A 23,030-nucleotide genomic window follows, 5' to 3' on the forward strand; every position below is an offset into this window, starting at 1 on the left:
AAGCATAAAGGGATATCACAGTGGCCCTGAAGTACTATTTATTATACAATCTGTGAGTATACATTATTTTCTTTTTGTTTTTTTTCCAGAAAACAGATGCCTGCTGCATCTGGAAACAATATTGATTGAGACTACACAAAAACAGTAACTTTACGGGCAGTAAAACCCCAATAATTAGCTTAAAGATGCTAAAACGCTCCGTAGAGGTGAGGAGAACTGTGTCTAGATTTGTCACTATGAGCTACACCGTTCACATCACACACAGACATTTGATCCGTTGTTAAAATAAAAATATTGAGTATCATAGCTTTAAGTTAATGCTTTCAAAAGAAAAGCCCTCCATAAAAATGAGACTGACTCATGATATTAATCCGCCTTCAATGAGGCCTAGTTTGTGAAATGTGTTTGGAAGAAAATAATAAAATAAAACAGCGGTGATTTATAACTTCATATGTTAACTATTTTCAGCGTTTGCCTCGTGCCAAAAATTAGAGCCCTGAAAATGACCACCTGTGTTTGATTGTTTTGGCGTCTTTAGCGATCCTCGAGGGGTAATATACACGTACACAGGTGGAATATGAACTTGTGTTTGGTGGCCAAATGTCTGTGAAGCCCTAAACTGTGGCTGGAAGCATGACCAGACTCACTTCAATCATGTCTGGAAAAAGTGGGATTAAATGCATCCAGTTAATTAGTTTCAGACTATCAGACAATTATTTGTATACGAGAGCGAGTGTTGGTGTCTTTCAGCTGGATTTCAGCCAGAAGAACTGATAGTATCGTAAATCTACTGTATAAGTGGTAATTTGTTTTTCATACATTCAGACTACAGTCTTGGGTTATTTATTTTCACATCTGTATCCAGTGGACGCAGACTTGTGGTATCTCATTTATTTTGATTAGTACTTGAAGGCTGTTGCAAAGCATGTGTGTATTGAGTTACTGTGCACACATGACATTTGTGTCTGTTAGAAAGGCAAACACCCCCTCTGCAGCCTCAGGAAAGGCCAAAGAAAGGAGACCATGTAAACACAATTGTTTTAGAATAGGCTGGGTTTTATGGGCCCGAGTAATGAAAGCTAACACAGATGTTTGAACACGTCGTTAATTCTGTATACATTCCTTCAGATGATGTAATATCTCACAGGCTGGATGTGTTTGGAGGGCTGTTGTCTGGGCAGTTTTATGATATTAATTCTGAAGTCTGTAGACAAAAGTGGTGAATAAGACTGGATCTAATTTTCTGAAGGTCAAAAGCTCAGCAGCTTTGCACAGAACTGGACGTAAGCACGCTCAACAACATGGTGATTACCTGAGTTTATCTGCATCATTCTTGTTTTAAAGAATGTAGAAACATTCAAATTAAGACATTTTGTCCAGATGTTTTGTCTTCTGTGTTGGTAACTTGAGATGTTACTCCTTTGTCAAACAGCACTAAAATGAGGTTGTTCTTATAGTACACATAATTTCAGTTGCTGGTTGCTGGTCTACTGCTGTCTCAATCATTTAGTTTGTTTGTGTTACAGTGTGATTTTAGTGTTTTAAATGGTTAGTTTGGATTCACTCAAGTCACACAATAACAAAAAAAAGCCCAACCAATTGAAGAAGTGCTAGATAAGCAACTATGGTGCGCTGTGAGGTAAAATGGCTTTTTTCACCAATGGAGTTTGGTGGCGTTGGAGAGAATATTTTTACTTTAGAGAGAACCAGGCTAGCAGTTTCCCCCTGCAACTAGTGTTTATGCTAAGCCAAGCTAAGTGTGTCCTGGCTTCTGCCCCATACTTACCACATAGACACAAGCGTTATTGATACTCATCTAACTTGTAGCAAGAAAGCAAATAAGAATATTTCCCAAAATATTCCTCTTTATGATCAAATTAACCTGGTAGCAGACCACTGGGGCAAAAACTAAAATAATAAATGTTTTACTTCTCATGTAATCAAACAGAAGTTATACTTACAGTGAGTATTACTCACCAAAATGCATAGTGTGTAGCCTTGAGTTCTAATAAAATGCTGAATGCATGTTCATGTGTTTTTAATCTAGCATTGTTTGGTTTACATCCATATTTACTAGCTGGCAGCCTCGTCTTTCCTGCCTTTGTTGGCACATAGCTGCATTTCTTAGTACTTTATTGTCTCCTGTAGATCAGTGGAATAGTATGACAGCATTGACAGGCCTGTGTTATCACATCAGCTACGTGCATGAGACAAACAAAGCTGGGACGTACTCATAAACATACCAGCTCCATATCACTGCTAGAGGTCAAAGACTTCAGAGGGACCCACCTTTTCAACACCCTTCTAAGTTTAGATTCCACTGTGGTACGTATGCCCGAACAAATGAGCAGTTTGTCAGCCCGTAACCAGCTGACACACAGTAAACCTGGGGCTTCCAGGGGCCCTTGAGGGTCTGCGGCCATGGGCAGCAATGGGCGAGTTTCAGTACAGAAACCAAAATAGACCTTTGACCAAATAAATCTGCCTAAAACTGGCAATTTTCGAGTTACGTTGGAAACTGTTCGATCAAAGAACAAGTAAGCAAGATTATTCATTTAATCAGACATTCAGTGCCAACTTCTGAGACTGAATAAATTTAAGCTGGTACCAAAAAATATATTTTAATGGTCGATGCCCTGATTTTCCCTTTTGGTAATCCAAGCTTGATAAAGTCACTCAAAAGCGCACACTGCAACGGATTGCATCAGATTTTTGAATTTTGAGCCCAACTCAAAATCTTAAGTTTTGAAAAAGTTTTACCAACTACTTATCTTTTGTTGAGATAATTTACTTCTCTTCTTTCCTTAAAGCTATGAATTTTAGAAACTCATTGTATTTCAAAAAATATTGAGTACATTCATTGAAGTAAAAATAAATGTTAAAATGTCACTATTTTAAATTTAAACAATTTCATTGTGATATAATGTGACCTTTTTTGAAAAAAAAAGTTTCTAAAACTCAAAGATTTGAATTTACCTAAAGAAGAAAAGTAAATGATCTCAACTAAAGATTATAGGCAAAACTTTTTAAAGTTTATTTCAAAACTTAAAAGTTTGAGTTGGGCTCAAAACTTGAAAATATATCTTATCTATTCATATGTTGCCTTGAAATTTTAAGTTGTCCCAACTATTTTTTTCAGTGCAGTAGCATAATGTGCTAAAAACTAATTACCAAAAGCCTGTTTGTAATTGAGCAACCGCAGTGAGTATAACACACTGGTACGCAGTGTGACAAAAAGGACAGGTGCCCACTGTTAGCTTTGGTTCTTCTTGTTTAACTCATGTTTCTCTCCTCCAGGTGGTTTATCGGTGACTGGTCTGAGTGTGGGAAGACGTGTGATGGCGGGATAAGGACGAGGACGGTCTTGTGCATCAGGAAGATTGGCCCTGCTGAGGAGGAGACGCTGGAGGACACCCACTGTCTGACTCACCGCCCAATCGAACGAGAGTCGTGCAACAACCAGTCCTGCCCGCCGAAGTGGGTCACTCTGGATTGGTCAGAGGTAACACATCATCCTGAAACTATCTTTGTGCTCATTGTGCTCTCCAGATGTTCTTCTTACACCTCCTCCTCCCTCTTAAGTGCACACCGAAATGTGGCCCCGGCTTCAAGCACCGCATCGCCTTGTGTAAGAGCAGCGACCTGACCAAGACCTTCCCGCCCGCCCACTGCCCGAGCCACAACAAACCTCCGGTCCGAATCCGTTGCAGTTTAGGACGCTGTCCTCCTCCTCGCTGGATCCCTGGTGAATGGGGACAGGTAGGACGGCACTTCCTTAACATCACAGCCTGATCTAAGGATAATAGAGGTCTTCATTAACTTAAAGGGATACATATTTTTCCTCTTATCTGCAGTGGTATTTCTCCATCTAGATAGTTTTGGTGTGACTTGCAGAGCTTTGGAGATATCGACTGCAGGGATGTGCGTTCAGACCTTAAGGTCCAGATCCTGAATTGAACCAATTTAAGGATGATATATTGTTTCAGCAGGTCTGATTTGCCTTCATAAAGGAAAAACTCAAATGGTCCAGAAATTGTCAACACAAGTCATGTGGTAGAAATGTTCTTTGATGATTGGTCAAACAGTCATACAGCGGATAAGAAGACAACAAAGAGCCCAGTTTCTAACTGGATATCATACTAACACTGCTGTTGTATTTTTTGGTGCTTTGATTGCCACAAGCCAAGTGCCATCTAGTTCTATTTCACTGGAGGGAAGGCAGACACCTCTACAGACGATTTCTCCAAAACTCTACTACTCACACCAAAAGTATCTAGATGGATAAATGTCTCTACAAGTCAGAAGAAAAATATGTATTTCGATTTTAGTGGTGAACTGTCCCTTTAAGCATGATTTTGGTGAGCTTCCCAAAAACAGTACGCTGGTTAATCCTTTAAAAGGACAGCTTGAATGTTTAAAAGAGAAAAGATGCTCAGATAGATCCCATGTGTTGGTGAATGGTTAATATAATTTACACCTGGATGACATACGGGGGGGCCTGTGACGTGTGTGCGTGTGCGTCAAGGTTGTGTTTGTGTGTGCGTGAGTGCTTGGACAGGCCTGGAGTGTGTGATCAGTGGCAGTAATATCCTCCTGGCTGTTTGAAGTTTATCTGAGCCTCAGTCCAGGCCTCTCTATCACTTCCAGGAACACGATTTAGAGGAAGGCCGAGGAGTAGCATTCTTGGGCTCACCCTGACATGACTTAGTGCGCTCAGCGAGGCTGTTGAACACTTTACAACACAGCTGACTCATGTTGGCGAGAGCACGCCAAAAAACGTGCGTCAGAGAGAGCTGTATCTGCAAAAAGTATGGCTTGTTATTTTGTAGGATTTGTTAATAATTCAGTGTAAAAGTGGAGTTTTTAAACACTGCGCTGCGATGTTTAGAAGAAAGTTTTTTGGGTCACTCGTCGCTCCGGTGGAGGTGATGTCATGGTTTTAGCTCAGGTCAGAGGTCAAAGGTCAAGAGTCAGGCAGTCTAGGTCACAGCTCTCCCTCGGCTTCTCCTCATAACAGCCACATGTGCGCTCACACACAAACATCAGTAACACACCTTTACAATTCAATCAGTGCCAATAACAGTCATAAACAAAGCAGACCTGACTGATAACCTCCATCAAAGAGCGTGCTCCTCGTCACGCAGCGCTGAGGTTAATACCTTGTAGAGCAACAGCTGGAGTCTGCTCTTACACAGCACTTTCTCATGCACTGCAGATGTGTGTGTGTGTGTGCGCAGCCCTCTCCCTCTGCTTCTTTTTTTTTTTTTTGGCTGTAATTACAAGCTTCGCCCTCGGTGCTCTGGTCCCTCGCCATCCGAAGCGTCAGAAAGGGGAGATTGTTGCCAGCTACCGAGGGCCTGCTTCTCCCAAGGCCAAAAGGTCACCGGTTCAAATCCCACTTAAGTCGCACCATTGACGTACGCCATCTGTCATGGCCGCCAGCGGGTCCTAATAAAGACTCTCTAATTGGGAAGGGATGACATGCGGGCTCAGTGATCTGAGGCGGCCGGAGAGGATCATTGAAGGTGACAGAAAGCCTGGTAGTTCTCTCATCAGCGGAGGGGAGAGGTTCATATCACACACTCACACATGGGCACACACGCATAGTGATGGCTGACAGGTGTGTTGCAGAGTAATTATGAAGATATCCACTTCATTTGAGGCTCGTGTTTTGCCAAAGGTGTGTTGGCAGTCACTGTGATTGTTTTTTATTCTGCAAAAGAGTTTAATGGTGACCTGTAGTTTTTTATTACAACTGGCTGCACGTCGATAGAAGAAATGCAGGTGCGCATTTTGGAATCATAACAACAACAAACGTCAAGGCGAGTCCTTCGAATAGAGCCATTTCTCATTAAGCTTCTTCTCTTGTAAAATGAAGCCAGTATGGACCATATGCTTAAAGCATTGTTTGGTTGTTTTTATTAAGATCCATCAACATTTTATCCTCCAGTGTTTTGGAGATAACCTTGTAAATAAATCCTAAAATAAGACTGCAGTACAGGGAATCATAATATAAGGATATTCATACTTATTATTAAACATTCTTTTGGCAAATAGATCTTTAACTGGACATTGGCTCAGCGAGGATGTCACTCCCTTAGGAGGATGGACAAACAGATTAAAGGAAGTGGACTGAAACTGTGGGCAAAACCATTTGGACTCTTTTTCCTATTTGTATTTGCTTGTTTTTGTCTGAATTCTGCAGCTGTATTTGTGTGATTATTTTTGCAAACTGCTATGATCATTTAAAAAGAAATAAATTACCACTTGCAAAATAACATTTAATACTTCAAACGTGTGATATGCAAAGGAAATTTTCAGATAGACCAGTAACCCCCTTGTTCTGTGAGGTAAAATGGCTGAACGTATTATAAATATAGTGGACACTTAAACTGATATTGATTTTTTTAGGTGATTAAAATGTATTTTCCTGCTGACCCTGTCCACAGCAGTACATCACTTAGCTTCCTACTCTGGTACTCCTGCTACTGGGGGTGTGTCGACCATTTACTGTAGGTAATACACTGACTATGGACAAGTACCTCATGCAATCCAACTTCAAAAAATCCAAATTGTCCCTTTAAATACACAAGTTCTCAATATACCTGCATGCAATTTTCCAAAAATCCCTACATGTAACAAGCACTTTTCAAAACGGCAGTTAAAAAGTGATTTATGGGAAGAAGAAATGGCGAAAGAGGGATAAAATAAAAGATATAAATAAGAATAAGCTAAAATTAAGTGTACAACACACAAAATAAAAGGTATAAAATTAAGAGAAAAAAAACAAAAAAAAACAAATAGCTTTAGCTTCTCTGAAACTTTGAGACTGTTGCAGAAAAGAAGAAACTGCTCTCGTATCACAATTAGAATCTTAAGTCGAGGACCATGCGACCAATTAAAATCTTTTTTATGTGTGAAAGGAAGGAACTTTTGCATTACTTTATTATGACTTATTAGAGGATAACCCCGGCAAAATGGATTGGTTAAAAAGTAAAGAAACAGTGGACATAATTTACACATTCCATCGGCCCCATAAACTCTTTTTCACCAACTTATCACTTCTAGTGTAATAAATAGAGAACGCCACTAATTATAACAGTGTTGTTAACAAGTCATAATTCAAGAATGATTTACTATCAGTGAGTGAACAGATTTAATATTCCTGTTGCTCTGTTAGTTATTGCAGACCTGTGAGCTGTGCCAGTGGACTCTGACGCCTCCTCTGGTCCTGATCAAAAGCTCTTACTCAGCACACGTTGCACCTGTGTTCAGTATATTCTGCTTGATGCTTTGTTGGACTTTCTTCTGGAGTTGCAGCTGTATTAGTTTATATATGTTTGTGTATAACAACATGAGTTGGGCTGAACAGAATCCATCCAGAAGACAGATTATGGCAGGATTCTCTTTTTACTTGGCTGTCGAAGAGAAACTGTGAGGCAAGTTTGAGAGGTCAGTGTAGGGGAGGAGGAAACATGAGGCAGAGATACTGTATGAGGTGAGAGGACAGGTGCATGCTGGTGTTCTTAAAAAAACCAGAAGTATAATATTGTAGTTTGGCCACTGATTTTATCTACATACCAACACAGTCAGTAGTTGCAGCAACAGCAGTTGCTGTGACATGCAGCTAAAGGAGGTAATTCAGTGTTTTCCACAGGATTTTGGTTGTACATTTTAAAGTTAACTGCATCACTCTGGTGCACTTTGAGAACAACCTTTAGAGGCTAGCCCTGCAAAGAGCATTGATAAATGAGCAATTTTCACTTGTAGTTGAGTAATATTCGACCAGGAGTATCTGTACTTTGACTCAAGAACTGGCATTGAGTACTTTGCCCACCACTGAAGGTTGCACAGAATTTGCAACTTCCTGGAACGACTGACTTCTAAATTTGTAACGTTTGCTAACAAGTTTTCCATATTAACTTCAAAGGTGTGTGTTTTTTTTACAACCTTTTCCTCTGCACCTGAGTGTTCAATAAAGGTTTAAAGTAAAGGCTGATCCACAGGTGTAATGTATAAGACCCATTTTTTCTATATTTTGACTAACTCGTCCTGTTGCAGTCTTCTGGAGAAAGTTACTGTTTCCATCCTACAGATATCATAAATAACGTCAATCCAAGCATTAATTGTGGGTTTTTCTGGTTATGGCCTTTCTGCCAGCAGCACTTAATAGATGTGATGTCATAATTTCATCTGAAATGATTCATCCTCGGCACACACTGCTCTTAGCTCTGCTCTTAGTCTGAAAAGAATTAGAGTGGAATTCCTCCGCAGAAACAAGAGGCAATTTTCTGTCTGTCTGTTTCTCTTTCTGTCCTTGTACAAACACAAAAATGTCTCTTTTTTGTGTAGAGAGAAACCTTGTGAGCAGCAGTTGACCTGGTTAGTTGGGAAACACGGTCACTGACAGGCAGCCAGTTGAATCAGACAAAAGGGAAGGTGACTCCGGCTGCTGCCTCCGTGCCCTGATGATTGGTTGATTGGATCAAGTCGTGCGGTGTGTGTTTGTGTGTGTGTAGGGATTACTCAGAATGGCTGAGTGTGTGTCTGTGTGCATGAGGGAGCACAGACTTACAGGCCAGCACTCAGGGTCACAGAGAGAAAAGATGGTCCTCATTTACCTTGTTAAATTTCAGTTGGCTAAACACACTCCTGCACAGACAATAAACTTGATTCTGATGTGTTTTTTTTTCCTTCAGAGATCATACACAGTCCAGGTTTAAAAGACAATATTATAGTAATCTTCTCATAAATAGATTTGTCAGGTATTTGTACTTTACTTGAGTATTTTTTTTTTTTTTACCAGCTTTTTATTTTTACTCCCTACATTTTAACACAAATGTCTGTACATTCTATTCCTTCCATCTTCAAAACAGATGGAAGATGGTCTTCACAACATCAAGACTGATTTCAACCTAAATGGATGAGACAATAACACAATGAAAAGTCGTTTCCTACGTGTATGAATCAGTGCACGTCACACACAACAGACGTAACAAGATGTAAACAACATAAAAGTTGAAAGAAGACAAAGGCAACGTAAAAGACACAGCAAGACTTAACAAGACGTAATAAGGCAAAAATGACGTTAAAGATGTTTCAAGAAGAAAAAGACATGAAAGGGGTAACAAGATGAAAACAACATGAAGAAATAAGGCAATAACAAGGTAAAAGATAAGTTGAAAAGAACGTAACAAGACCTAACAAGAAGAAAAGAATGTAAAAGACAAGATGAAAACAACATAACAAGATGTCATGAGACAAATCTGAAACACGTTAAACAATGTGAAACACGTAACAAGACAAAAACTACATATAACGTACACAACAAAAGACATAAGGAAGATGATGTAATGACACACAAAAGAAGGTAACAGACCTAAAAAGACGAAAACAACAAAAACAATGTAACAAGACGTAACAAGATGAAAAACAACATAAAAGGCATACAATGTAACAAGAAGCGACAAGAAGTACAACAAGAAGAAAACAATATAAGAAGACGACGAAAAGATGTAAAGACTTAACAAAATGTGAAAGATGAAAACAATGTAAAAGACAAAAGATGAAAAGGATCTAACAAGACGAAAATGATGTAAAGACGTTACAAGATGAAAACGACGATGACGACTTAACATGATGTAAAAGACGAAAACATAAAAGACATAAGACGAAACGATGTAACAAGACATAATAAGTCAAAAATAATGTAAAACATGTAACAAGATGAAAACGACGTAACAAGGCGAAAATTACATTAAAGATGTAACGAGACAAAAATGACATAATAAGACAAAAATTAATTAAGTAAGTAAAAGCTGTAGCAAGGCGAAACAGGAAGGCTAGATTTGCTCCACATACACTCCACACCTTGATATCTCTTCTGACCGGGGTGATAAATTCCCTCCAACTGTTGGAGGATACAGATCCACTATGATTTACATATATCAACTGCACTCATCTTCAGATATAACCATTTGTCCCTCTTTTCCCATTTATTTTTAACATGATCTTTTGTATTATCTGGGTATTATTTTGCATCCACTCAATAAATAGTCAGTTAACCATTGTCTGCTTTTTCCAACACCTCAGTCATAATTTCATTTACCCTGTCACATTTTTAAGTATCTAAAAAAAATCTTGATTCTCCAATCAATACTCTTTTTTTAATGTTTCAAAACTCTTTTTAGCGCCCATCATTCATCCATGTTTTAAATCTGGTGTCTGTCTCGTGTATTTTCTCTTGCAGTGTTCTGCCCAGTGCGGTCTGGGCCAGCAGATGAGGACGGTGCAGTGTCTGTCCTACACCGGGCAGCCGTCTAACGAGTGCGCAGAGTCCCTCCGACCCACCACCATGCAGCAGTGTGAGAGCAAGTGCGACGCCACCCCCATCTCCAATGGCGACGGTAAGATGACGAAACACATCTGAGTCTGCCATCACGTTTTAATAGTGCTGGCCGGACGAGTTGAAGCAAATGTGCGGTCACCAGACGGATGCAGGTTTCTGTTTAAAACTGCAGATTTCACTCAAATGCAAAGGCAGATGGTTTATTGTACTGTACTTCCACTGCTTCCACACAAAGCTCTGATTGAAAAGGTTATAAAGTGTCTCTATCTTCATCTTCACTGTTCTACTATGACCTAAACACGCTTGGATGACACACTCCTCCACACTTTGCCAGCTACATTAATCTTTCCAGTGAGGTTGGCTCCTGGTCAAAGCGAAACAGCTCAACCCTCCATATACACTTACACATGATGGATGGCTATTCAGATGCATCGAGAAGGGCCTTTCGATTAGCCTGAATGGAAAACGTGAGCAGCGTTTACAGGCTGGCTAATGGGATTAGCTGTAGGCTAATTGTTCCTTTACGGACAGCAGTGAGGCAATGTCTCGTTTCATTTGGCTCTGCGGAGGCAGGGGCCAAAGCCTAATAAGGGAAGACACTCTGATCGTGATAAGGCATTTAGAGCACTGCCTGTCCGGCATCCAGCAACCCCTGTGTGTGTGTGTGTGTGTGTGTGTGTGTGTGTGCTTGTGTGCATGGTAGGGATGGCAGATAGCCCAGTTAGTGAACGGGGCCAGGATCTGTCTCAGTCTCAGCCTCTGCGTCCAAGTATAGTTGCAGAGTTTTACTCTGTTGAGGCCGGAGGGAGATGCACCAGCCCTCATGTAGCAGGTTAGCCCCAGTTTGTGCCTCTTGTGTATTACCATTACGCTGTACGCTTTGTAAAAAAATAAATAAACCCGATGCTATTTGAAAAACCCAAAATGTAATTTAAAAACACTTACCACCGCTGTGAAGGTATTTGCAGAATCCTTTAAGACGTCTGGGTGAAAAAATATTCTGTCTGTTACACAATAAAAAAGATTTCCAACCTTTTTACCAAAGTTGCCATGTTTTATACTGATACATGATTACTGTGACTGGATGGAAGAGGAGGAGGCGATTTGTTCTTTTATGGAGATTCAGCCATCACCATCAGACCTTCAGCAAACACTATTAGTACTGCATAGTGATGATAGATTGATGAACAAATCGTTCTTTTTTAACGACTCTTAAAGAAGGATGAGTTCACTTGATTTGCAAGTGGAAATGAATCCAAAAACCCTCTCCTGTATGATGCATGCGCAGTTGTGCATAAGAATCAGGGTAACATACGACGAGAGTCAGTCTGAGCTGAGGAATGAGTAAAACCTGCACATTTCTGAAGCAGTAATTCATGAGTCTGTTGCTAGTGGTGGAAATGAACCAGGTTATTTAAAACAACTGGGCCTCTCATCACTATTACTGCAGTTACAGTAGCTGGGAAGCTCATAGTTTGATAATTGGCATGGGCCAAAACGTACTTGAACTTTAATGATTTAATATTTTTTATTTGGTTAATCAATGTATCCATTTTAGGCCACTTATTTGGGTCCAGGTTGAGTTAATTTGATTGAACTATACCATTAGGCATTAGTGTTTTTTTACTGCTGGGAAGTACTGAAAAATATTTGATTAAATAACAAATAATTATTGGCCACATTGTCCCGACTGCCTTTCATTTAGGATATTATTATTGCAAAAAGGGTATTCTATGTGGTAGTAAAGGTCTTAATTTAACTTGGTGCACCCTGCAGAAACCCTGGACTAATACAACAGATTATAAAGTTTTTCATTGTGGTCAACTATGGACAAATTGAGCACAGACATGTCATTTGCAGCTGCCATTTTTTGTTTGGATTAGGAAAAGAATTGTAACTTTGGAAACATGTTTGAAGGTTCTGGAAATACCTTCAGAACAGCAGTTGCTGTTGTTAAACAACCATCTGAACTTCAGAAAATCAGATGCTTGATTGTGCAAGAGATTATATAGGATTTTTTCTGATACAGATTCTAATATCACAACTTTGCATATCCACCAATAGCAACTATAATAACAGCAATATACTACGAACCCTGCATCGATATAATATGATTGCTACAGCTGTATGTCCTGGCTCAGTACATGGTTAAAAGGGTCCTGTTTCAAGGCCAATAATATACGTGGTATCGGACTGGTGCACTCGCCAATGCCTAACCCAGCATTTAAGCTGTATTGAAGGTATTTCTGAAACTGGTATTAGAACAACTGAGAGCTCTGACTCCAGTGTAATGATCATACTTCAGAGGCACAAACTGAGGCTGGAAGCAGGCAGGTCACGTCCTTAAAAGAAGAATACTACTCATGAAAAAATCATAAAACATTAAAAAGTTATTCAGAGAGGGCATATATAGAGAGAATATATTAACATTCTTCTGTCTTCTGTCTCTCTCCAGAATGCAAAGATGTAAACAAAGTGGCGTACTGCCCACTGGTACTGAAGTTCAAGTTCTGCAGCCGTGCGTACTTCAGACAGATGTGCTGCAAGACCTGCCAGGGACACTGACCCCGGGAACACAAGAGCGAAACGTCACGAGAACGAAAGAGAGAAAGGCAAGAAAGATGGAGGAAGGCTGATACAGCACTGAAAGGGAGAGAAGAAGAAAACAGGGCGGACTGAATAAACCCAAACCTCCAGACCAGCGGAAGACAAGAAAAAGATATTGGCGCTGGCGAAAGAAGAAGTAAAGATTTCCCTGTTGTTCACACCTGATCCTCCGGCCCTCCATCGTGGTGGAATCCAAACCACTGCTCAGCCCGTAACGCTGACACAAACCTTTTTATTTTTGTTAATTTTCACTTCTGTGAAGTGGAACTTGGAAGATTATTTGTTGGTGATGTTATTTTTATTATAATAATAATTATTAATATCATTGTTAGTCTTCCTTCATGTTTGTTGTTTTATGAATCCAAAGTGCTGGACACATCGCTCGCAGAGGATGTACCCCGGAGATGGACAGACAGACAGACAGATGGACGGAGGGGAGGACTCCTCACTAGACGAGAGGGGGGATGGGAGTTAAACATGTCAGACTCCTGTCTTTGGGATGACTGTGATGGTGCTATTGGCAGGCAGACTTTTGGCTTCGGTGCACTTTTTCATGTAAATACTTTTGCCAATTTACCGCTCAAATACGACAGAGAAACCCCATCAGTGTACTGTATATTTATTGTACAATTCCAAGCAGAGCTGAGATATTGTCCTCTGATCATGTTTGTGTCAGATAGTAGCCTACTGTCATGGAAGGGAATGTAATATGATTGAATTCATATGCAATGTCTCTGTGCTGGAATGAAAATATTACATACTGTAACATACGTTAAACCCTTATATACTGTAAGGATTTGTATATTATATATGATGTTAATCCAGGACCAGAAAATACCACGTTGTTATAGGAGGATCTTTAAATCGCTTTTTCTTTTCCCCAGACGGGTGCCTTAGTTCCTATTAACACTCAAAAAAGTTAAAGTTCACCCAGTGTCGGTCGATAGTCCAAAAGAAGTAGCATGAAGATATTATCAGACTGTGCCTGGGCCACATGAAACACTGTTACCAGACTGGCCTTTATGAAACGTCCCATTGAGGAGTTTCCAGTTCATTATTGAAGGATTCATGTTGAAGGAGCAAAGTCCATGAAGCAGCTTGTTCATTGGAATCACAGTGACGGTTTCTTGCTAGTTTTAAGCTAGATGATTATTTAATCAAATGTTGGTCATATTTTTATATTTCAGCAGCAAGCTAAGACTATTGAGGACTGCCCAATGTTGCAGCGACCCATTATTCGAAAACACTAATAGTCCGAAAAATGTTCAAGTGAACCAAAAGAATGAATGATGCATCTTGCACATTCAAATACCATTTACGATAAGTGCTGGACCAATGTAGCCAACATAAGTGCAATTTACTGGCAAATCTGTAAATGGCGTTTCAGACCACTGGACCGAAAGCCCACTGCTCTGAAAGCCCAAAAATAAAGCCCCAATGCTCCAAAGGCCAGTTGTTCTGAAAATACACACTCTCCCTGGAGTTTGGAGTTGCCCTTAGTATCGGAGTTTATTTTGACATGCAAACATCAGGTAACCTTTGTCAGGAGACCTTTATGGTAACAATAGTTCAATAGACATTCGTTGTCATAGTAACAATTATAAACATTTGGTTAACATTGTGAAATGGTTCCAGTTTGGTTAGGTTTAGGCACCAAAAATACTCGGGTAGGATTAAGAAAATATCTTGGTTTTGGTTAAAATAAATCAATTAAGATACATGTATGTTTGGTTCAATGGGCGTTTGTTAGGACAATGCAATGGGTGTCTCAGTGGGACATTTTTCAGACTATTGGAGATTTGGAACAATGGGTCACTGAAGCATTGTCTGTCCTAGTGCTGATAAGAGTTAAAGGAATCGTTTGACATTGTGGGAAATGTGATTATTTCTGACCGAGAGTTAGATGAGAAGAATAATACCTGTCACTCTAATGTCTGTTCACTTTAACCAGGAGATGATTAGCTTAGCTACGCATAGCATACAAACAGGAAACAGATAGTAACGGCTAGCCTAGCTCTGTCCAAATGTAAAAACATCCACCTACCAGCACCTCTAAAGCTCAATAATTAATGTCATATCTTATTTCTTTAATCCGTCCAAAAACCAGGGTGTAAAAACTAGAAATTAAAACTACAAATCTTTTTGTTCAAGTTAGTTTGATGCTTTGTAGTCACTGACAGTTGCCTGATATCAGACTGAACTGTCAACTTGTTAGACTCCATTTCTATTTTCAGTTTTGACATTGCCTTCACTCTAACCAGTTTCTATAGAGGAGGGGGATTTGCAGTTACAAGAGACTAACACCTGAATCAGTATACTAGTTTTGCTGTAGTTTTAAGAGTGGAGCAAGACTTCCTGTGGTGCTGATCGGCTATTCATGAATACCCACGCACTGCTCATTGGATCAGTTGTTCAACCGACAAACCACAGTTTAATATCAAGATGCCAGACGAGAAGCAGTCAGTTCATTGGACCGGGCAGATTCAGAAGTGTGGACCCAGGCAACAGTGACTAGTTTCTCTAAGATAAGTAATGGCATTGAACCAGTTAAATGCATTTTATTATGTAAACGCTCATAACATTGTGACGTTTGGCAGAAATTCTGCCTGTCTTCATTTCAGTTGTATGTTCAGTTGGTTTCAGGTTCAAGCTGTCACATTCAGCTCAGTACAAAACTGGACCCATTCCAGCACTGTGTGAAAGATTAATATCTCAGCTGCCAACAGTTATCACATCATGTTTGTTTATGTGGCTTACTTTATACTTTACTGTATATCACAGTTGAGCAAACAATGGTGCTTTCAGTCACCGGTGAGTGGAGGTCTGGTGCTAAAAGGTTTGGATCATGTTAGTAACATTAATGATTCAGTGCTGTCCACTTCCTGTCGGCTCCACACACTCATGAATGAGACAAAATAATTGAATCAATTAAATAATTGAATCAATTAAACCTCTAGTGTTGTCTAGTCATCTAAAAGTTCAAATTCTGATAATAAAAATAGTCATTTTGGAGGGTTTGTGACACTCAGAAAAATGCATTCGGTTTTGCAGCTGCTCTTTTTTCAGTGAATGTATATTTTATACTTTGTCTTTTTTTACGGATTAAACAAACAACTGAAACGAGTTAGTGAGCTTTAGAGTCACTGCCAGGCTAGTTGTTTCCCCGTTTCCAGTCTTTATGCTAAGCTAACCCTGACCCTAACCCTGAGTGGTATTGATCTCTTCTAATTCTCACCAAATAAAAGTGAATAACTACATTAAAACTATTCATTTAAATAAGCAAACAGTGCTAAATATACACACACATCACATCATCATCATGGACATGTTGCCAGACCACGTATCCTGGCTTCAGACACCCCCTCCTCCAGATAAGGTTACCCCCTCGTCCTCTTCCCTCTCATCATCTTTGTCCCTCAGCGAAAACTCAAAAACAGCCAACTCAATGGTGCTTTTATTTCCCCTCTTCTATTTTATTTTATTTTATTTTTTATTTCCATGGAGTACTGTGTTTACCTCTTCTTTTCCTCCTGCTCTGCTCCGAGGGTTACAGCCTTCCCAGGCTTCTGGTGCTATCAAGTGGGTGCTTCCATTCAAACCCTCTCCAGTGTGCTTAAAAACGTGAGGCTGGATCCAAACAATATGAAATAATAATATCCTTGTCAATATCTCTGTTGGTAAATGCTGGTCATGTTATTGTTTTTGTTTGTATCTGTTTATACCTCACACTGGGAATTTTTCATTGTTAACCGTGTATTTGTTGTTTGTGCTACCAACAAAAATGGACACTCGCCCAGTTTGTAACTGATCCCTTTACCCCGGGGGGGGGACGTTTCTGCTGGTGTGTGAAAGGGAACACCTACAGTATGAAACGTCTCCATCACACGTTATGGAGGCACAGTAGGAGAAATCTGAGAGACAATGTAGGAGTGTGCAAGAATCTCATCGAAGCTGTTAACAACTAATTTCTAATTTTGCTGCTGCTACTTTTTTGTAGCCACCTTCAGTATGACAATGTGGAGCAGATTTTATTGGTTACCAAACCTTGAACGAGGCAGTTGGAAGAGGACAGTGGATGCCGAGGAGCAGTCGAATTCAAACTGCTTGGACTAACTCATCTACTGGCCATTTGGGAAACATAACGGAGCCTCCAGAAAAAGAGAAGTGAAATCAATCAAACTGGTACTCATTGCTGTGAACTTGGATGTTTGAATGTCACATTGCTTATACCTGTACCTAAAGTGCAAGAGAAATGAAAAAGCATCATGTGATTATTTGCTTATATTTTATATTCAGTATTAATGTTGGTACACTGTTACTAATTTTTTTTTTTTCAAATGTAAATTATATGCTAATTTATTGCGTTGTCTCACTTGTACATTTATTTCACTGCATGCAAACTGAAATTTAGCATAGTGAAAAAAATGCAGTGATACAGCCCTTCACCAGCCCTTTTTTTTAAAAGTAGATACAATAAAAAGAGCAGCTTTTAAAGAGACTCTGTGTCAGTGGATCCATTATTTTCCCCTGCTTGGCATCACACCTCAAAATATGTCTCTGCAACTTTTTTAGACAAACCTTGTGTTCTTTTCAGTAACTGTTACAAAATAATCAGAATAAAAAAAAACAAACAAACAACTAATGAAACATTGAGTCAGATCATTGAAATGCACAAAAGGACATTTGCGCCAGGGCTCTGATTAGTGGACGTCAAGTCAAAGTTATGCTGAATTCTCAGGGATTGGTTGGGTTGAATGTGTTTCAGGGACACTGAAACATTGTGGAGGGACTGGGTATTTATACTTTACTTTTAAATTTTACTTTTACTCCCTGCATTTTAACACAAATATGTGTACCTTCTACTTCTTACATTTTCAAAACAGGCTTGTTATTTTGGTTTTAATGCATTTTAAGGGAATGATTGATTATTTTTATTTTGTGTAACTGTGCACCAACATCCCAACATAAGGACCGATTTCAGCCTAAATGGATGCAACAATAAGACATAGAAAAGACGATTCCTTGGTGTGTCAATCAGTTCATATCACACATGACAGATTCAACAGAAGAAAAACAACATAAAAGACATAAGGCAAAAAAAACAACGTAACAAGACAAAAAACGACCCAAAAGACACAAGAAAAACAATGTAAAAGATGAGAACAACAAAAAGGACAAAAACACGCACAACAAAGTAAAAGATGGAACAACATGAAGAACAATATATAAGACAAAAGAAAAAAAACTTAACAAAAGACATGACAAGATGACAAACTACATAGAAAACATTAGATGAAAAAGGATGCAAGACTTAAGAAAAACAACATAAAGACACAAAAGAAACTAAGGAAAAGATGCAACATGATGAAAAAGGACATAAAAGATGTAGTTAGACAAAAATGTAAAAGACAAAAAAGATGTAAGAAAACAGACAAGAGAAGGAGCTTTTTTTAACTGAGGAGGACTATTTTTCACTTTTATACATTTCAGAGCCTATACTTTTACACTTTTACTTGAGTAAAGGAGTCTTTACTTCTACTTTTACCTTTTTTCCCACAAGTGTCTGTACTTCTATTTGAGTAAAGAATACTTTTGCCACCTCAGCCAAGGATCAAATGAGAGGTGTCGGTGCCAGGCTGGATGCTCAGTTCTCACAGGCTTTAAGAGATATATACTCTTGTCCTTTCACTCAACCCTTGGAAAGCACCCACAGCATGAGAAAAGCTAATGGCAGCACACCAGGATACCCGTTACCACCGCTGAAGAAATCCATTCATTCGCTGCCTCCGTTTAGGGTGACCGAATCGGAGATGGAGAGCAGCGTTTGTGAAAGCTTTTGTCCTTATCTACCTAACAGTGACACGCCAGCTGCATCATCATCTGAGACTCAAATGTAATAAACGCCAGCTGAGCGGCGTCAAACACCATCCCAAACTGTCCCCCGGCTCTGTTGCCATAGCTTTGGTATGGCACTCTACTTCCTCTCATCCTGGCCTTAAGTGTCTGGATTCACTCTTTGGGAGCTGTGAGGTTTCCACTCTCCTTGGTAATTAATTCCAAATAAACAGTAACTAGCCCACTTGGCTGGGAAACACTGCCGTCTCCTTCTAATCCACAGTGTCCAATTACAGAGGGAGACAGATGGCCTGTTTGGCCTAATGTAACCAGTTTAGAATACCTGTACGTCTGGCTCGGCTTCTGTCTCCCGCGCTGGCCCGTCTGCAGGGGTCTGTGATTACATTAGTCCTAACCTGCAGAGCTGAGCACGACAAGGACAGAGAAAAAAGAAGGTGATGGAGTTCAGGCTGAGAGATTCTGTATCTGCAGATGACCTGAGGTGGCTACTTCATACGAAACATTTGCACAGGATCACGTTATATTGTGTGCACATATGTTGACGATAGCTAATTGTAATTTAAACATACAAACAGAAGATTTTTCTTGAGAAACATAAGCTGCTCCCTGGACACTGTGAGTGCACACATGGCCAAGAGGCCTCCAGATGATGAGGCAATGAGCGTAAGATTGAGTTCAAGACAACACATGTTGTTATTTATCTTTGGATTGCCAAATAATTTCTTGGTTTTCTGCACTGGCTTTTAGTTAAAAACATTTTTAAAAAAATAACTAAAACTATCAAGAGAATGTGAAGAATGTCAAAGAGATATCTACTTAATTTAGCATGCTAACCAGCATGGCCCTTCCTGTCTTACCTTACTTATAACCTTCTACCTTGTCCTTTTAGCTTTTTCAGTCTAATAAATAAACAAAATAAACTCACAAAATGTCAAGAGAGGTCATATTCTGACACCCATTTACCTTACTAAACAGGAAAATACAGCTGTTTACAGTCTGAAATCAAGTTTCTCTTGTTTACCAAACTACGACACACTTAACTGCCTTGTTAACTCATTGTAAAACAACTAAACAGAAACAAATGAAAACTGTTGTTCATCTTTCCACCGTTCCAACAATCACCAACTCTGGTTTAGTCAAAATAAATCCTTAATTTACTGTGAAAATATTCTGGCTCTACACATTTTTCTCTGCTCTGATTGGTTGGAGCTGGAGTAAATCACCTTGGTACTGTATTCCCTGTCATCAAACTGGCGTCAGTCACTTATGGAGGCGGTGTTTGGGGCCCATTGTCCGCTCACCCATCTCTGGTCCTTCTGCCCATTCTGGCGCTCTTCTCTGCTCGCATCCTCTGCTGGATGCCCCCTGTCCTGGGCCTGAAAGCCTCATCTTCTGGCAGTCCAAAGCTCCTGTGCTAACAGTGTAAACAGCAACACCTCCACAGCTAAATGAGCTAACTAGCTAAAGGCAGCCACAGTCAGCAGGATATACGGTTGAGACAAGAGGTACAGACAATTTATTCAAAACACTTTTCTGCCATCAACTCCTCTCTCATAACTGTCTGCAAATCCTTTCTCTTTTGCACAACAGTTCTTACTTTTAAGAGGAGCACTAATAAAAGTGAATGGTGCAACATAGCTAATAAGCAAAAAAGCCTGCCAGCATGACCAAATGATACTGAAGACTCCAGAAAACTTTTATTCCAGTATGTTACGTTATTAGTCTCCCTGACGTGCACCATATGTTTTTGAATAAGTGACAAGGTGATTTCCCACTACGTCGGGTTGCTGAGACGTGGAGCTTACGGGCTGCTTATAATAAGAGGTGTAGAGAGGATGAGGAGCAGATTTCTCCTCTTCTCTGGGATTCTGCACTTCAAATGGAAACTACTGACAGTGAGAGAAGCCACTGCTGTTGCTTATCAGTATTTAAATAAGCTGCATGATGGCAAAACAAATGTTTGCAAGATACAGCAGCGGTAAGGTACCAACAATGTTCCAATATATGTTAAGATATTAAAGAATCCTACAATCTGTCAACCTTTCATTGTTTTTCAGCCACATTTAAGTTTGGGTCTCTCAGGTGGTAATCATCTGTGGTGTTACTCTTGGCTGCTGTCCTGAGGACATATTATCATCTAAACTTAAAGACAGTGTCTGTTTGTGTATTAATTCTCTGACTGGGAGGTGTGAGGATTAGCATAGCAACAGACGGCATAGCTCTCTAAGGGTTTATCGTCCTTAATCAAAGCTGCTGTGGTACTGCGGTGTCGTGAATGAGTGCTTGAAGCGTTTTGGACACTTTTCCATTTGAACACAGTGCAGCAGGACAAACAGCTCCAGATGGTGTGGCTGGAGACAGTGCATGCACGGACCTGGGGGGGTCTGACAGGCAGGAATGCTGGCCTGGGATGGGAAGGTCACGGCTCCAGCACCTGCTATCTACTGGGCTCTGTTTGGGCTCTGTACTGTTAAGCCCTGCTGCTCTTTCCCACAGCTGAGGCCCAGATTGAACTGCCGTGGACGAGATCAAAGCCCCGAAAGGCATTGGCTGCAGAGGAGAGGGCAACAGCCACCCCATCACATATACCAGGAGGATGTGTTTTTTTCCTTCACACCTTCAAAGATGTGAAGAGAAATGCTTCAGCTGTGCACCGTGGCCTCTCAAAGCTGTTTTCTTTCAATGTCTGGAGCACTGCACTCTCCTTATCAGCTGTGAACCAAACACACTACTGTGCATACAGATGCCAGAGCCAAACGTGCATAATGTTTTGTGCACTGCATTAATTTATGGTTTCCTGCGAAACAGGTGATACAGGAAGCCTGTGACATAGCTGCAACTTGCAGATAGGGTTATTCCAAAACTTATACCACTAATGGTAATGTCAGATATATCCTGAAATATATACGTATAGAGCCCCATCCCAAAGGTGCTCTATTGGATTGAGATCTGGTGACTGAATGTTCAAGAAACCAGTTTGAGATGATTTGAGCTTTGTGACATGGTGTGTTTTCCTGCTGGAAGTAGCCATCAGAAGATGGGAGCACTGTGGTCGTAAAGGGACGGACACAGTCAGCAGCAATGCTCAGGTAGGATTTAGTGTTTAAACAATGCACAATAGGCATGAAGGGGCCCAAAGCGTGACAAGAAAATATTGCCCACACCATTACACCACCAGCAGCAGCCTGAACCGTTGATACAAGGCAGGATGGATCCATGCTTTCATGTTGTTTACACCAAATTCTGACCCTACCATCTGAATGTTGCATCAGAATTCAAGGCTCATCAGACCAGGCAACGTTTTTCCAATCTTCTATTGTCCAAGTTTGTTGAGCCTGTGTGATTTACAGCCTAAGTTTCCTGTTCTTAGCTGATAGGAGTGGCACCTGGTGTGTTCCTCTGCTGCTGTAACCCATCTGCTTCAAGGTTTGACGTGTTGTGCGTTCAGAGATTAGCTCCTGCATACCTTGGTTGAAACGAGTAGTTATGTGAGTTACTGTTGCCTTTCTGTCATCTCGAACCAGTCTGGCCATTCTCCTCTGACCTCTGGCTATTCTCTGTAAACCCTAGAGATGTTTGTGTGTGAAAATCCCAGTAGAGCAGCGGTTTCTGAAATACTCAAATCAGCCTGTCTGGCACCAACAACCATGCCACATTCAAAGTTTAATCACCTTTCTTCCACATTCTGATGCTCGGGTTGAACTTCAGCAGGTCGTCTCGACCATGTCTACATGCCTACATGTACTGAGTTGCTGCCATGTGATTGGCTGATTAAATATTTGTGTTAACAAGCAGTTGAACAGGTGTACCTAATGAAGTGGCCTGTGTGTGTGTGTTAGCGAACATAGCAATGCCTATAGTGAATTTCCCTGGTGTGGTATCCATAAAGTTTATCTTATAGTGAACACAATGACCGTGAAATGAAAAAAAAAAAGTTTTTAAACTATTCATAGAATAATACATGGGCATTGTGCAGGGCAGGTCTGTAATACCTTGTATATTAACATTTGACCAAATATAACCAACCACCATTAATGCCCCTTGCGGACCTTTTGTTTGTGATCGAATATGTATTGAATATCAAATCAGTATTGTTTCAGTCTCCAGTATAATTTTGGTGTGGAATATCGTGATACTTAACTTTTATTAGATCTGTATGAAAGTGAAAATTCAGTCTGGAAAAAAAACTATAGAAACTATAGCAATCATATCACATCCA

The 23,030-nt window shown here is 40.1% G+C and overlaps 1 protein-coding gene across 1 annotated transcript in view; it reads left to right on the forward strand.

Moving 5' to 3' along the window:
• The window catches only part of adamts6 (ADAM metallopeptidase with thrombospondin type 1 motif, 6), an 84,653-nt gene extending 70,410 nt beyond the window's left edge, over positions 1-14,243 (forward strand). The window contains exons 22-25 of the mRNA XM_084746222.1: positions 3,298-3,502; positions 3,583-3,759; positions 10,250-10,406; positions 12,804-14,243. Of these exons, the coding sequence (XP_084602348.1) occupies positions 3,298-3,502; positions 3,583-3,759; positions 10,250-10,406; positions 12,804-12,913 (649 nt within the window). The 3' untranslated portion in view covers positions 12,914-14,243. The remainder of the gene's footprint in view (positions 1-3,297; positions 3,503-3,582; positions 3,760-10,249; positions 10,407-12,803) is intronic.
• The last annotated feature ends 8,787 nt before the right edge of the window (positions 14,244-23,030 follow it).

Source organism: Lutjanus erythropterus, chromosome 20, assembly GCF_056507025.1.
Source record: "Lutjanus erythropterus isolate fLutEry1 chromosome 20, fLutEry1.hap2, whole genome shotgun sequence".
NCBI lineage: Eukaryota > Metazoa > Chordata > Actinopteri > Lutjaniformes > Lutjanidae > Lutjanus > Lutjanus erythropterus.